Source organism: Cololabis saira, chromosome 19 (assembly GCF_033807715.1).
Source record: "Cololabis saira isolate AMF1-May2022 chromosome 19, fColSai1.1, whole genome shotgun sequence".
NCBI lineage: Eukaryota > Metazoa > Chordata > Actinopteri > Beloniformes > Belonidae > Cololabis > Cololabis saira.
Genome location: NC_084605.1, coordinates 11,321,122 through 11,338,115, shown reverse-complemented (window position 1 = coordinate 11,338,115; position 16,994 = coordinate 11,321,122). Strand labels below are relative to the sequence as shown.

The 16,994-nt window shown below is 38.1% G+C and overlaps 1 protein-coding gene across 1 annotated transcript; it reads right to left on the bottom strand.

The window, feature by feature from the left end:
* Positions 1–201: 201 nt before the first annotated feature.
* zgc:123217 (uncharacterized protein LOC641414 homolog) lies at positions 202–16,121 on the bottom strand. Its single transcript, XM_061708556.1, has 6 exons — positions 16,004–16,121; positions 14,585–14,599; positions 14,298–14,466; positions 3,619–3,887; positions 3,344–3,492; positions 202–1,827 (listed from the first exon to the last, which is right to left on the bottom strand). The coding sequence occupies exons 1-6, from the start codon at positions 16,056–16,058 to the stop codon at positions 1,516–1,518; spliced, it is 969 nt and encodes a 322-aa protein (XP_061564540.1). The 5' UTR covers positions 16,059–16,121; the 3' UTR covers positions 202–1,515.
* Between the last annotated feature and the right edge of the window lie 873 nt (positions 16,122–16,994).

Genomic DNA, 16,994 nt, shown 5'->3' with positions numbered 1-16,994 from the left:
CCTTTAAACAGTTTTGTGGTTTTCCTTAGATGTGATAGTGTCCGGCCTCCATATTTGGACATGTCTCTGTGTGCAAAATTCAGTTATAGCCTAATACATTTTGCACACAGAGACATATCTAATTCTGCTATATTAATTCTACATTTTATTGTACAAAACAAATTCTTAAATTGATTCAAGTGAAAAGAACAGACCAGACCATTTTTATTATTTGTTTAATGGCTGGATGCAGCTGTCAACGGGAACAGATTCACACTTTTAACTGTGACAGATTTTATGAGGAAATATGAGCCAGCTGCATGTTCAGTACCGTCTGTTTACAAAAATGTTCAGTTTCCTCTTCAGTGTTTCACTATAAGTCTTCCGACCTTTAAGAAGCAAAAATAGCGATCATGACATCATGACAGTATGTTAGTTTTTAAACTGATGGTTTAAAGCCTTAACCAAAATGGGCAACAGACTTAACCTGATTTTGTTGCGCTAGAGAGTAATATGTAAAACCTCGGCTAACAAAACTACACGGCTTTGAGGCCTTAGATTGATCAGCCATAACATTAAAACTACTGTAGGAGATCATCCTCGTGACATCAAAAGGGCTCTGTCCGTGTCAGTCGAGGACATGGACAAAAACATCTGAGCGTGTCCTGGAGTTTCTGGGGAGGTTGGATGATGAAAGAACACGTCAGTCTCTCTGTTGTGTTTTTTGGATATTCCTCAGCTGTTTTTTGCAGGATTATTACTGAGCTGCTGCTGTTAGTTCAAAGTTAAGATTTTCCCAGAAGAACATTTCATTTTAACAAAATGGACTGAGTTATTCACTTTACCTGCCACTGGTTTTAATGTCATGGCTGATCTGTGTAATTATTAAATTATTTGCTAAATGACAGATTATATAGTTATAAAAAAAAGTGAATATAGCTGTTTACATTTTTTTATTTTAATTTACAAGCTTGATATAATTTTAAATAATTTGAATAATTAATATTTCTTGACTTTTATTGAGCACGATGACGCTTTTGAATATGAATCTACACAAATAACACGAATATTTGGACCAATTTTTGGACCAAATTTCTCAGCAGTTTCTTTCCACATTAGGCTTTGATTGACACTACTGAGGTGAATGTGGTTGCCTAAACTCGGCCACACGTCTGTCGTCTGGCCCTCACAACACTTCCCATACTCCATGTCCAAACTAACCCCTGAAATGTTGGTCATATCTGGCTCGTACTGCACATGCCAAAGCCAGTTTGCAAACTTTGGGGCATGGTTGTCCTAGATATGGGTTAACCAGTGCCGTAACTAGGCCAAATGTGCTTTGCTAGCTGCGTACAGGAGCCAAAAAGGCCTCAACTGGATAAAATTATCTTTTACATACAACCTATGTGAGAGACATTTTCATTGCACAAACTCAGTCACGACCACCATAACATTACATTTCATTATTATATCATCAATAAATTAAAATAATTACATAACATAAATTTAAGGATCACTGCGCAATACACTGTGCTACTAAGCGAAAATGTGATGCGCCATCACTGTTGCAAAGCTGACAAATGTAAACTGGGTTGAAAACTTGAGCAAAGTTGGAGAACTTGCGCTGTCACACACAAAACTGTTGTCTGGGTCGGTGCCACTAGAATTGTACACCACAAAGCCAACTGTTGCCTCGCCCACAGACTCTTTGATCCAAGTCTCATACTGAGACACTCGGGCGAAGACTTCAGGGAAACCAGCCAGAGCACAAGGCACGCCAAAGCTTGAGAGGCCAGCCTGGATCCAAGACGAGCCTTGCTTGCACTGCAGAGGTCCTCCAGAGTCTCCCTGGAGAGTTGAAGGAAAATTCAGACTTAATGAACAGTTTTTATGATGAATCGGACTGCACTGACTCCATAAGTAGGGTTGCCACCCGTCCAGTAAAATACGGAATTGTCCTTTATTTGAGAAAAAAATGTTGCGTCCCGTATTGAACTAATACGGGACGCGATTTGTCCCGTATTTTCATTAACCCCCCATACACACGTCTGTCACACACACATCAACACTAAATTTATCAATAATCAATTCAATTGATCAATTCCATCATCAAAATTATGACAAATAAAGGTTCAACATATCATGCTTTGCATGTAATAAGACTAGGTAATATATTAGTTTCACCTTTTAAGTTGAATTATTGAAATAAATTAACTTTTACACCAAATTCTAGTTGAATTATAGAAATAGATTAACTTTTACACCAAATTCTAGTTGAATTATTGAAATAGATTAACTTTTACACCAAATTCTAGTTGAATTATTGAAATAGATTAACTTTTACACCAAATTCTAGTTGAATTATTGAAATAAATTAACTTTTACACCAAATTCTAGTTGAATTATTGAAATAGATTAACTTTTACACCAAATTCTAGTTGAATTATTGAAATAGATTAACTTTTACACCAAATTCTAGTTGAATTATTGAAATAAATTAACTTTTACACCAAATTCTAGTTGAATTATTGAAATAGATTAACTTTTACACCATATTCTAGTTGAATTATTGAAATAAATTAACTTTTACACTATATTCTTCACCTGTAGCTATATTCTACACCTTGGCTGATGTGGACATACAGAGCATAGGAGGCTATTTCAGCTGCTATATAGTTGGCTGTCTGTACAGTCATGCAAGTTCAATGCTATTAAAGAACACGTTTTTTCATATAAAATAAACACATTTTTATGCAGTTTAGAAGTTTTGGGGCTTTTTTTTGGCTTGTGCGCTGCTGAAATTGGGGCGTCCTTTATTTCTATTTCTGAAAGGTGGCAACCCTATCCATAAGCATAAACCTCACAGAAAAGTCTGTAAGAGTCTACAGGACCGTCTCAGAAAATTAGAATATTGTGATAAAGTCCTTTATTTTCTGTAATGCAAAAATGTCATACATTCTGGATTCATTAAAAATCAACTGAAATATTGAAAGCCTTTTATTATTTTAATATTGCTGATCATGGCTTACAGCTTAAGAAAACTCAAATATCCTATCTAAAAAAATTAGAATATTCTGGGAATCTTAATCTTAAACTGTAAGCCATAATCAGCAATATTAAAATAATAAAAGGCTTGCAATATTTCAGTTGATTTGTAATGAATCCAGAATGTATGACATTTTTTTTTTTTTTTTTAATTGCATTACAGAAAATAAAGAACTTCATCACAATATTCTAATTTTCTGAGACAGTCCTGTATTTATGTATTTTAACAAAGTTTGAATCCTTAATCATGTTTTAGGTTTGTCAAACAAGAACAAAATATATCCCTGCTTCTTTATATACTACAACAAGTTGTCCGTACCTGACATATTCCTTTGTTCTCCTGCCCCGCACAAACCATATTTGAAGTGATGGTTGCTTCCTTGGCTGGGATGTAATTACAGGTGCACTGCTTGTTTCCAATGATGGGAATTTTAACCTCTTGCAGTGGAACATTATTTGGTAATGGCTCTGTGGAAGAGAGAATATGATACTGGCTTATTGTTTTACGGTTTCAGACATTAAAAAACTGCCATCTAAACAGATTTGAGTTTTGAAAACTCGCAGTGAGTCGGCTCAAACTGTGAGTATCCTCACCACTCGCTCTGATGTCGCCCCAGCCGGTGGCCCAGCAGGAGGTGCCGTTGTGGAACTGGCTGGAGCTGCTCGCCAGGCAGATAGGTCTGATGTAGTTGGTGTATGTGACGGGGCTGCTGAGCCTCATCAAGGCAATGTCGTTGTTGTACAGCGTGTCATTATAGTTAGAGTGGACGATGACCTTGGTCACAGTGCGGGAAACCTCGTTCACATTTGGGCCAGCCTGAGTATTTCTTCCAAAGTAAAGCTTCCACCCGCGCGGGTCATTTCTGCCATTAAAAAGAGAGGCTAAGTGAGATAAGTAAGAGAGTGACAGCAGAATCTTCACAGTCTTGGAGATTTCTGTGCAGTTTCTTCAGAACCAGACAACATGCAACAGGTTTTTCTGTACACAGCTCCAAAATTTTTTTTTTTTTTTTTTTTATTTAACCTTTATTTAACCAGGAGAAAGTCTCGTTGAGATTAATAATCTCTTTTACAAGAGAGTCCTGGCCAAGACAGGCAGCAACATGGTTACAAAAACAAATAACATAAGAACAATGTATAACAATTAAAAAAGTTTTAACAAAACAGTAAACAGATCGCAAAAATAGTCAAAATCAACAACAATCAAAGCACCTACAGCTAAATGTACTTGCTTCCAAGTCTTTCAGGAGAACTTTAAAAGCATCAAGTGAGACCAGATCTCTTAATTTTAAAATTTTCTGCAACTCATTCCATGCATAAGGAGCAGCATAGCTGAAGGCCCTACTACCTAGTTTAGTGCGGACCCTAGGTACAGACAATACAAATAAGTCCTGGGAGCGAAGGTTATGACTCCCAGTGCTTTTTTGAAAAACATAATTTCCTAAATAGAGTGGAAGTAGGCCAAGAATGGCCTTATAAACAAAGACATGCCAATGATAGAGTCTACGGGTGGACAGAGCAGACCATCCGACCCGAGTGTACAAAGAGCAGTGGTGAGTACGAGATCTAAAATTTGTTATAAATCTCAATGCTCCATGGTAGACAGTATCCAATGAGTGAAGACATAGAGCAGATGCATGCATGTATAGGACATCGCCGTAGTCAAGCACAGACATAAAAGTGGTGGCAACAAGTCTCTTTTTGGCTTCGAAGGAAAAGCAAGCCTTATTTCTAAAATAAAAACCCAATTTTAGTTTAAACTTTTTTCTGTCTTCTGCTCCAAAATGCAGAAGACTTACCACCAAAATTCAGATTTTTATTTACTACACCTATATGCTCTGGGTTACTTTAAATTGTCTTTTTCTTTAAGTTAAACTTCTGGTGTAAATTTTAGTTCCCCAAGTTAAAATGAGACAAATGTGATGAGCTGCGGTGTGAAAGTGCCACAGCGCTAGCCCATAAAAGTTGTCAATAGTTAGTAGCCAGTTTCACGAGAAAAAGTTTCTTACACCATGTCTGGTTTCCCACATGTAACTGCCTAATAATCTTAACAGGGTTTCCTCATTCTTCTTCTTCTTTTGAATTTTCCTTTTAGGGGTCCCCACAGACTTTCACCTGTTTACATCTGACCCCGTCTTCTGCATCTTCCTGGGGGGGACCTCTCCAATTACACATACTTCTGTTTTTTAAATCACAAAAGGAAGAGGTACTGCAGTAAGTCTGTGTAAACGTGGAACAGGAACTTGAGAAAGAGGTACAACACCGTCTTTTTGTCCTCTTTACAAGGTCAGACAGACGGATTAGTTGATGGTAAATGCTTTCAATCATATTTTAGGAAGTGGTAGAATACCAATTTAACTCTACTTTTAACTTCCTAACTGTTATGGACTTGGTGTACGTACTATTACTTACATTTTAGAGTATACGTTGTTTTAAGTGTGAGCACATACACATAAAGACGTTCAGCTTCAGCAGTCTGATAATCGGGCTAACCTTTAAAGTAAAGAAGTGGTCACTGATGTGACCACTTCTCCATGGATCAGCTGGTGTCCCTTGTAATGCAGTAGTCATGGTGACTGCTCCAAAACTGGGGCTATTTTCGTATTAGAGAGTGTGTGTGTGTGTGTGTGTGTGTGTGTGTGTGTGTGTGTGTGTGTGTGTGTGTGTGTGTGTGTGTGTGTGTGTGTGTGTGTGTGTGTGTGTGTGTGTGTGTGTGTGTGTGTGTGTGTGTGTCAACATGATTCAACATGTGAGTACGCCAGTAGGAAATGTCTTCATGTTGTACACTACGCTGACACAATTGATCCAAACTGCAACTTTCCGTGACATCAGGGTACAATTGCATTTTGTTATGCATTACATTTATAGTAAATGAGATGATAGATAGATAGATGACGTCATGCGCATTCCCTTTATATTCTGTTGTGAACATTTACATCAACATCAGGTGAAGGGTGTGAGATGACAGGAAGGAGAAACACATATGCAAAACATTCCCAGAAGGATACCTTCTATGGGAAAGGGAAAAGAGAAGCACAAAGGTCATGACACCAGTGGTAATATATTACAGTTTTTCTCAGTCGCTTTGGTACATTTCTCAGATCATCCTCGACATTTGCAAAACAGTAAGGGCCAAATCCACAAAAGGATTGCGCGGCTTTTGCGGCCGCTAAACCGGTGCAATGGGACAAAAAGAGAGCGTCTAATTCACAAAGCACCCGCAAAGGGCGAATTTCTCCACAAACTGCGCTGCCAAGCAAATAGTGGCAGTCTGCGCCGGTGCCATTTGCATGCATGCAAATTAGTTAATATTCATACATTCGGCGCAAATTTGCCCCCTTTCTATGCAAATAAGCCTCATTGCAAAAAGCGCCTAATTCACAAAGGCCAGCGCTATTTGCCACACGCAAAAATAGTGGAGCAAATACCGTCTTTCAGAAGCATGTATTACAGTTTTTCTCAGTCGCTTTGGTACATTTCTCAGATCAGCATTGAAATTCTCAAAACTACTTCAATCTTCACATCATTGTGTCACTTGTGCGCATCAAAAACGCAGTTTCTCATTTCTTTGAACAAGTTGCAAATGCATTTGTCATCCATGCAAATGATAATGTACAATTTTCTGCTGTTTCCTCCATTATCAGTTGTTTATGTCATGTTGATCAAAATGTATTATAATGGGTCTCTGTTGAATAGTCTCACCCCCCACAACATTTAGGCATTAGTTCATCGCATAAGTCTTTACATGCAAAATGGTTGAACAAGTTGTCATAATATGTCAGCATATTTCTATACATTTCCATTATACTTTGTTTCTAAATCTGGCCTGAATTGGTAAATTGTTCCCAGGTGAATCTTGACTTTCTGTAATGAAGGGAAATATGTCAAGCATTAGATCAACCAATGATCAACTAGTTTTCTGAAATAGCTCAAAGGTGCATCTCATGAACTATCAGCTGGCAAGTATACATATAGCCGGAGCACAACACAATGTTACCATGTCTGACAATGGAAGGACAAGGAATTGGACGGGGTCAACAGCCAGAGAGAAGAAGAAGAGGAAGAGGAGTGAGGCTGCGTGGCGGAGGAGTTGGGAGGCAAAACAGAGGAAGAGGCAGAAGAGGCCGAGGACATATGCGCGTTCCTGATGAGATAAGAGCTACACTTGTAGACCATGTTCTCAATCATGGGCTTACAATGGCCGAGGCTGGTCGAAGGGTGCAGCCAAATGTTGGGAGAACAACTGTGTCCTCAATCGTTCAGACTTTTCGTCGACAGAACAGGTATGTAATCTAACAATAGGCACTGTACTGTAATACTGTATACTTTCTGTAATGCTTCATACAATATGACAGTATTCTACTTTCATTTTACAATATACAGTAAGTATACTATATACAGTGACATTACTATATTTTTTCCACATAGGACTGCAAGACAACTTCACAGGGGTGGCAGAGGGCCCCTTTTCACACCTGAACAGGAGGAGGCTATTTGCACCATGGTTGTACAAAACAATGCCATAAGACTAAGGGAGATAAAGAGTGCCATTATAGAGGACAACAACATCTTTGCAAAAATCCAAACAGTCAGCATCTCAACTATTGACAGGGTGCTGAAAAGACATCAAATGAATATGAAGCAGCTGTACACTGTTCCTTTTGAAAGAAATGGTGAAAGAGTGAAGGAGCTGCGCTACCAGTATGTACAGGTAAAACATGTATGAACAACATGCAATAACTTTACCTCCCAGTAAACAGTAGGCTACAACATCGTATAGTGATATACAGTGCAGTAAATGTGACCTTACAGTTTTTCTCAATTGGTTTGGTACATTTCTCACATCAGAATTGAAATTCTCAAAAGTCCTTGTTCAGTTTTCACATCATCATGCCATTTGTGCAGATGAAAAAGGCAGTTTCTCATTGCATTGAACAAATTGCAAATGCTTTTGTCCATCCATGCAAATGATTGTGTCCAATTCTCAGTTTTTTCGTACATTATCAATTGCTTTTGTCATGCTAATCAAAATGCTTTGTTATAGGAATCTATCAAATAGTCTCTTTCCCCAAAACATTTAGGCTATAGTTCATCATATAAGTCTTCACATGCAAAATGATTTACCAAGCCATCATAACATGTCAAGCATATATACATTTCCATAAGACATTTGTCTGTAAATATGATCTAAATTGGTAAATTCCTCCCAGGTGAATCTAGACTTTCTCTAATGAAAAGAGTTGATCAACCAATGATCGACAGTTTTCTGAATGAGCTCAAGGGAGCATCTCATGAACGATCTACTGGGGAGTATATAGGTAACCAGAGCACAATAGAAAGTTACAATGTCTGACAATGGAAGGACAACAGCCAAGAAGAAGGAGAGGAAGAGGGGTGAGGCTGCGTGGTGGAGGAGTAGGAAGAGGAAGAGGCAGAAGAGGCGGACACATGCGTGTTCCTGATGAAATCAGAGCAACACTTGTAGACCATGTTTTGAATCATGGGCTGACTATGGCTGAAGCGGGGAGAAGGGTGCAGCCAAATGTTGGCAGAACAACTGTGTCCTCACAGGTGTGAGAACAGGTGTGTAATCTAACAGTAGGTGCTGAATTACATGGAGTTTACTGTATTTACATGTCAATACAGTAATGCCCCATACAAAATTACAGTAGCCTATTCCACTGATGCTCTATACAATGCCATTGTGTCTTCCTCAAATTTGTTTTGGTTTACATTTCTATTTCCCACATAGGACTGCAAGACAAGTACACAGGGGTGGTAGAGGGCGGATTTTCACACCACACCAGGAGATGGCTATCTGCAACATTGTTGTTGAAAACAACGCCATTACACTGAGAGAGATACAGACTACTATTTTGCAGGACAATGACACATTTGCAAACATCCAAACAGTCAGTATCTCTACCATTGACAGAGTGCTAAAAAAACAACACATGCGCATGAAACAGCTATACACTGTCCCATTTGAAAGAAATGGTGAGAGGGTGAAGGAGCTGCGCTACCACTTTGTCCAGGTACAACTTTTATTCCAAAACCATATATAGATATGTTAGGGTTGCCACCTTTCAGAAATAGAAATAAGGGACGCCCCGATTTCAGCAGCGCAGAAGCCAAAAAAAAAGCCTCAAAACTTCTAAACTGAATAAAAATGTGTTTATTTTATATGAAAAAACAAAATGCTTTGATTTAAAGTTTAAAGTGCTTTACAGTTTTTCTCAATCACTTTGGTACATTTTTCCAATCATTCTTGCAATTTGCAGAAGATCAAGTGCATTTCTCAAAACAGTTTGAACAAATAGCAAAACACTGTGGATCACCTGCAAAAGCCAGTCTCTTGCTCAAAATCCTTAGTCCATCCCTCAAAAGCAAGTTTTTGTGTCAATATACTTGTCAGTGCCATCAGAATGTTTAATCATTGTGTCATTGTGTACAGATAAGACAGTCAAATTCATTAGTCATGTTGGCAATTGAAGGCACTTTGAAGGGACATGTTGATGTAAAATGTGGTTTAGGTGTGATGACAAGTGTTGTATATTTGACCTCATATAATGTATACGTGTAAGATTGATTGGAAAAGACAAGATTCACATTTACAGAATGACTTCTTCATTGGCATAGTCAGCCCATGATTCAAAACATGGTCTACAAGTGTTGCTCTGATTTCATCAGGAACACGCATGTGTCCGCCTCTTCTGCCTCTTCCTCTTCCTACTCCTCCACCACGCAGCCTCACCCCTCTTCCTCTCCTTCTTCTTGGCTGTTGTCCTTCCATTGTCAGACATTGTAAGTTTCTATTGTGCTCTGGTTACCTATATACTCCCCAGTAGATTGTTCATGAGATGCTCCCTTGAGCTCATTCAGAAAACTGTCGATCATTGGTTGATCAACTCTTTTCATTAGAGAAAGTCTAGATTCACCTGGGAGGAATTTACCAATTTAGATCATATTTACAGACAAATGTCTTATGGAAATGTATATATGCTTGACATGTTATGATGGCTTGGTAAATCATTTTGCATGTGAAGACTTATATGATGAACTATAGCCTAAATGTTTTGGGGAAAGAGACTATTTGATAGATTCCTATAACAAAGCATTTTGATTAGCATGACAAAAGCAATTGATAATGTACGAAAAAACTGAGAATTGTACACAATCATTTGCATGGATGGACAAAAGCATTTGCAATTTGTTCAATGCAATGAGAAACTGCCTTTTTCATCTGCACAAATGACATGATGATGTGAAAACTGAACAAGAACTTTTGAGAATTTCAATTCTGATGTGAGAAATGTACCAAAGTGATTGAGAAAAACTGTAATAGCATTGAACTTGCATGACTGTACAGACAACCATACTAGTAACTGAAATAGCCTCCTATGCTACGTATGTCCACATCAGCCCAGATGTAATATAGCCTACAGGTGAAGAATATGGTGTAAAAGTGAATTTATTTCAATAATTCAACTAGAATATGGTGTAAAAGTTAATTTATTTCAATAATTCAACTAGAATATGGTGTAAAAGTTAACTTATTTCAATAATTCAACTAGAATATGGTGTAAAAGTTAATTTATTTCAATAATTCAACCAGAATATGGTGTAAAAGGTGATTTATTTCAATAATTCAACTAGAATATGGTGTAAAAGTTAATTTATTTCAATAATTCAACTAGAATATGGTGTAAAGGTTAATTTATTTCAATAATTCAACTAGAATATGGTGTAAAAGTTAATGAAAATACGGTACAAATCGTGTCCCGTATTAGTTCAATACGGGACGCAACATTTTTTTCTCAAATAAAGGACAATTCCGTATTTTACGGGACGGGTGGCAACCCTAAGATATGTCCTCGTTTGTAAGTTGCTTTGGGTTTACAGTAAAAGGTGTCTGCCAAATGCAATGTAATGTAAAGATGTACACTACACTACTGTAAGTGTGGCATTTGCACATATGCTATGGCTGTAGAAAAGAAGATGCAATATGTCATATACGTTTGATCTAACTTCTTTTGCAAATGCATGTAATGCAGTAATTCCAAAAATAACATTTTGTCTTCTGTATTTAGCGCATGATGGAACTGGAAGCTAGTGTCACTTCATTTACATGGACGAGGCTGGCTTCAATCTGACAAAGCGCAGAAGACGGGGTCGAAACCTTATTGGACATCGAGCCACCGTTGATGTGCCAGGCCAAAGGGGTGGCAACATAACTATGTGTGCCGCAATATCAGATAACGGTGTGCTGACACGCATTCCACTGATGGGTCCATACAACTCTGAACGTCTAATAGCATTCCTAGACACTTTGTACAGGGATCATATCCTAGGTGGCCCAGCCGAGAATATGGCCCAGCCCAAATATGCCGTAATATGGGACAATGTAAGCTTCCAAAAGTCAAACCTAGTAAGGCAGTGGTACGCAAACCATAACAGAATGGTGATGGAGTTCTTACCACCATACTCCCCATTCCTCAACCCCATTGAGGAATTTTTCTCAGCCTGGAGGTGGAAGGTGTATGACCGAGAGCCACACACACAAGTGACCCTTCTGGCTGCAATGGATGCAGCATGCCAAGACATTACTGCAGATTCCTGCAGAGCATGGATTAGGCATGCAAGAAGATACTATCCACGCTGCCTTGCACGGGAGGACATCAGGTGTGACGTGGATGAGAATTTGTGGCCTAACAGACAGGAACGGGAAGAAGCTGAAGATCAGGATTGAGATTAGAATTTGGGGAGTTGTTCATATTTTTTTGTTTACCTACTGTATGACCTATGTTTACGCTTACGTATTGTATTTCACCTTTGTTATGTGCAGTGCTGTCTTTTTTTTTTCTTTACGGACTGCAATGTCAATGTTTGCCAATGAAGAAGTCATTCTGTACACACACACGCATGATCATATACATACACACACACACACATAGACATACACACTGGCTTGTTCACCTGCATGCTGGCTCTCTAGTTTTTGGGTTTAGGTAGCGGTAGCGATAGCTTAGCTCAGACTGCGATCAGATCTCAAGATTTAGGTCGATTGCTGTTCGTGTTTTGGTTGGCTCCGTGCCGGTTTCGTGCTTTGTTTGTGGTTTTTTGTTGCAGATTTCCAGTGCTTGACGTGTGTCTCCGTGTGTTCCTGCTTCCTGGATTGGCAGTGGATGTCGTCACCCCCCCCCCCCCCCCACCCCCCCCCCCCCCCCCCCCCCAAAAAAAAAAAAAAAAAAAAACACTGGGTTTGTATGTGTATATTTATGTATGTGTACGCATATGTGTGCGTATATATATGTATATATTAAATATAGTAATAATGCACATATATACACTTTTGGTTTCTACCGTCATGGTATCAATCAATAATATGTGTGCAGACAAGGTAAAAAAAAAAAGGAAGTCATTCTGTAAATGTGAATCTTGTCTTTTCCAATCAATCTTACACGTATACATTATATGAGGTCAAATATACAACACTTGTCATCACACCTAAACCACATTTTACATCAACATGTCCCTTCAAAGTGCCTTCAATTGCCAACATGACTAATGAATTTGACTGTCTTATCTGTACACAATGACACAATGAATGAACATTCTGATGGCACTGACAAGTATATTGACACAAAAACTTGCTTTTGAGGGACGGACTAAGGATTTTGAGCAAGAGACTGGCTTTTGCAGGTGATCCACAGTGTTTTGCTATTTGTTCAAACTGTTTTGAGAAATGCACTTGATCTTCTGCAAATTGCAAGAATGATTGGAAAAATGTACCAAAGTGATTGAGAAAAACTGTAATCATTCAACAAATAAGATGTTAGTCATTCAATTAAATGGAGGCGCAGGACTTTGGTTGGAGTTATCAGTTCCTGTGTGGGTGTGCCGGTTCAGCATAGCCTCCATTCTGGTTATGAATCAGTTCTTATCTCCATCCATCCATCCATTATCTATACCCGCTTTATCCCTTGCGGGGTCACGGGGGTCTGCTGGAGCCTATCCCAGCTCATTTCAGGTGAGAGGCAGTTCTTATCTCACGCAAGGTAAATTAAACCCATGTATAACCTAGTCAGTGGGTTATCTGAAGGTTTAGTTTTGTTTCATCATAGGTTTGCTCACAAAATTGTAACAATAAAATCTGAAGGTTAGTTAGATTCGGGCAACCTTTCAGGCTCCTGGGGGTATGTGACCTGGCCAAGCATCCTAATTGTTTTATACTTTAATACTAAAAATGAGTCTATTTTGTCTGGGTTTGACTCTGATTTTCAGGGGGAGTAACAACACAAAGAAGAAACTGCCACGGGAAGCTGTTGAATACGCATACAACCAGTCAGAGAAAAGAAGCATGTGGCGTAGGCAGAGCAACTACCAGATGGGTATTTATGTAAGGTTGCTGTAGGACTACTGGTGAATAACTGTTGTGTTCTTTGCAATAAAACTTTGTTGATCCAAGGTGTTGGTACCGATCTGCTGCCATCTCAATGTAAAACCAAGTTAATCTGGATATCAGCTGCTTACTTTACTGAAGTATTGTGAATAATCTAACAATTAGGGTTGCCACCTTTCATAAATAGAAATAAGGGACGCCCTGATTTCAGCAGCGCAGGAGCCAAAAAAAAGCCCCTAAACTTCTAAACTGAATAAAAATGTGTTTATTTTATATGAAAAAACAAAATGCTTTGATTTAAAGTTTAAAGTGCTTTAATAGCATTGAACTTGCATGATTGTACAGACAGACAACCATACTAGCAGCTGAAATATCCTCCTATGCTACGTATGTCCACATCAGCCAAGATGTATAGTATAGCCTACAGGTGAAGAATATGGTGTAAAAGTTAATTTATTTCAATAATTCAACTAGAATATGGTGTAAAAGTTAATTTATTTCAATAATTCAACTAGAATATGGTGTAAAGGTTAATTTATTTCAATAATTCAACTAGAATATGGTGTAAAGGTTAATTTATTTCAATAATTCAACCAGAATATGGTGTAAAAGTTACTTATTTCAATAATTCAACTAGAATATGGTGTAAAAGTTAATGAAAATACGGTACAAATCGCGTCCCGTATTAGTTCAATACGGGACGCAACATTTTTTTCTCAAATAAAGGACAATTCCGTATTTTACGGGACGGGTGGCAACCCTACTAACAATGTCTCCAACTGAAACAGGTCTGATGTTTTGTATCAATTCTCAATCTCTCTGAGCACTTTGTTTTTATTCTTGTCGACTTCAGACAGTGAGTGAAACTTACAGGACAATGCAGTGGGCAGCTGTGAGAACCCACTGGTCACTGATGAGGGTCCCTCCACAGATGTGAGTCCCCAAATAGTTGACATGTATGCTGACCTGCCAGGGCCACGACCCAGGTGTAGCATTGTCTCCGCCCACAACTCTTGTGTTCAGAGGGGCCACTCCACAGTCTGACAGAGCATGGACACACATGTCAGCAGATTCATTGTAGCGTAGCGCCTAAGCATTTACATCCTCAAAAGTAATTGTACAGATATGTCAGAATAGATCAAATGTGACAACACTCACCCAGAGCCTTTATTCCTGTAGGAAGAAGACAGGTGGAAGTTCAAATCAAATCAAATCAAACTTTATTTATAAAGCACGTTTCATACAAAAAATGCAACCCAAAGTGCTTTTCATAAAACAAATAAACATAAAACGTATTAATGCCCCCTCCCCGCACACACACAGACAGACGGACACAAGCACAATACAATTCACCCAAGATACACACACAGACACACACGCAGACACACGGTGCAGACATGGCTAGGCACAGAGGATCCAGGTGAGGAAACGGTAACAGGGAGCCGTAGTTAGTGGCACGTAATGGCACTATGGTTCCAGCTGCTGAAGACAAGTGCACTATTCACTTCTCTTTCTCAGTACATCAGATCACTTCCTCACAACTTCTTTGAAAGTATATCCTCTTTCAATTGATTTATACATCAAAGTTAAAAATATTATAAATATATAAATAAATAGGAAGAGATCAGAAATTATTTTATGGACGCTGTTGTTGCTGCACGTCAATCTGGAGGCCTTCATTTTACACAGACAAAGATCGTACACGAGTGGAAAACTATTCAACACAGTTGTCCGTCTTTTCTGGGAATGAGCATCCCAGCCAGTTCTCATGCTCAGACCATATAATGCTCAAATAAACTGGAAAAATGAATAATTGATAAAGTTATAGAACAACTGAAGAAGAAAAGAGTCTGAAAAGGTCTGAAGTGACCGATTCAAATCTCTTCAGACCTCCGTGATGGAAGCTCTATAAATACATACCAGAAAACATCAATGACACAATGTAAAACAGGAAAAGCGTCTAAAAGGCTTCCAGAAGGATGTGAGACCTGTGTCATAAAAACACATTTCATGCTTTGGTTCCACCTTTTGGCTTAGTTTTTCTTAAATTCCCACATTGTGTGGTGCTTCATGTCCTTGTATTTATTTAAATTTAAGATTTATTAATAATACCAGATGCCCCGCATTTTTATTTCCTGATATGCAAAACCTTAAGGCTGAAGGAGCGTTTACTTCCTTTAGCGAACTAAAGTATGTTTTTTCTTTTGTTTTCTGTTGTCACTGAGCATTTGTTCTTAATCTTAAATAAGATTAGTCATGACAAACAAAAGCCTGTTAACTTGGAAAGGCAAATAGTTTCTGAAGAACTTCAAAGTTCAATGCTGAAGTTCATGACTAATCCCCTCAGTTGCTTAACTCTACACAATACCTTTGAGTTCAATGTTGTCATTAGCATTCCTCAAAATTAACTAATAAATAATCAGAACCTGTTCAACCACTACAAAAAAAGTTTCACAAGTTGAGATGTGACAGATTATACGTGGTAAATGAATATATACATTTATATATACTAAATGAATATATAAATTAATATATACTAAATTAATATACACTGAGTAAAACATATAACAAGCCCACCTTGTCCAGTGAGGACCGTGCATATAGGGAGTATCCATACAATCCAGGGTGCCATACTGCTCGCTCACAAACCTCCAGCCTTCAATAGGCGGATGGTGTTTCTCATAGTCCTTTTATATGTGATCTCCAGTCGCATGCACAGTTGGCAGGTAAACACTCCCATCTCCAACCCGTTTCACCTCATTCCAAACAAACTGTCCAGTTTGTAACAGACTACTGTAATACAAAACCTCAGAACTGCCAACTGCACATCGCTGTAGGTACCAGCATACCTTTCATGGTATTTGCAGGTTTATAATTTACTGCAGTATTTGCTTTCTATGAATTAGATGTTGACCTCTCAATGAATAAAGGGCCCAGCCCTGTTCTTTTTGAGCGTGTGGACATGTTACAAAAAAAGGAGATTGCATCATGGTTCTTTTGTTAATTTCTGCTCTGATCTTTCCAAATGTCCATTGATCTTTGATCCAATATCTTGATAGTTTTATGATGTTAAAAAGCTATGCAAATACGTACATACATGCAGAAATTTGTTTTAGACATCCGTGGAGACACTTTCTTGACATGATAGAATAACACATGAAGTAAAACAAACACAGACGACACATAATTTCTTATAGTCCATGGGCCAGATCAGATATCTACGACGGAGTATTAGGGCCAAACTAAGACAAAAAAAATTGGAAATTACGAGAATAAAGTCATAATATAATGAGAATAAAGTCGTAAAATTACGAGAATAAAGTCGTAATAGAATAAAGTCGTAATATTATGAGAATAAAGTCGTAATATTACAAGAATAAAGTCGTAATGTTGCGAGAATAAAGTCGTAATAGAATAAAGTCGTAATATTATGAGAATAAAGTCGTAATATTACGAGAATAAAGTCGTAAACATTACGAGAATAAAGTCGTAATGTTGCGAGAATAAAGTCGTAATATTATGAGAATAAAGTCGTAATATTACGAGAATAAAGTCGTAAAATTACGAG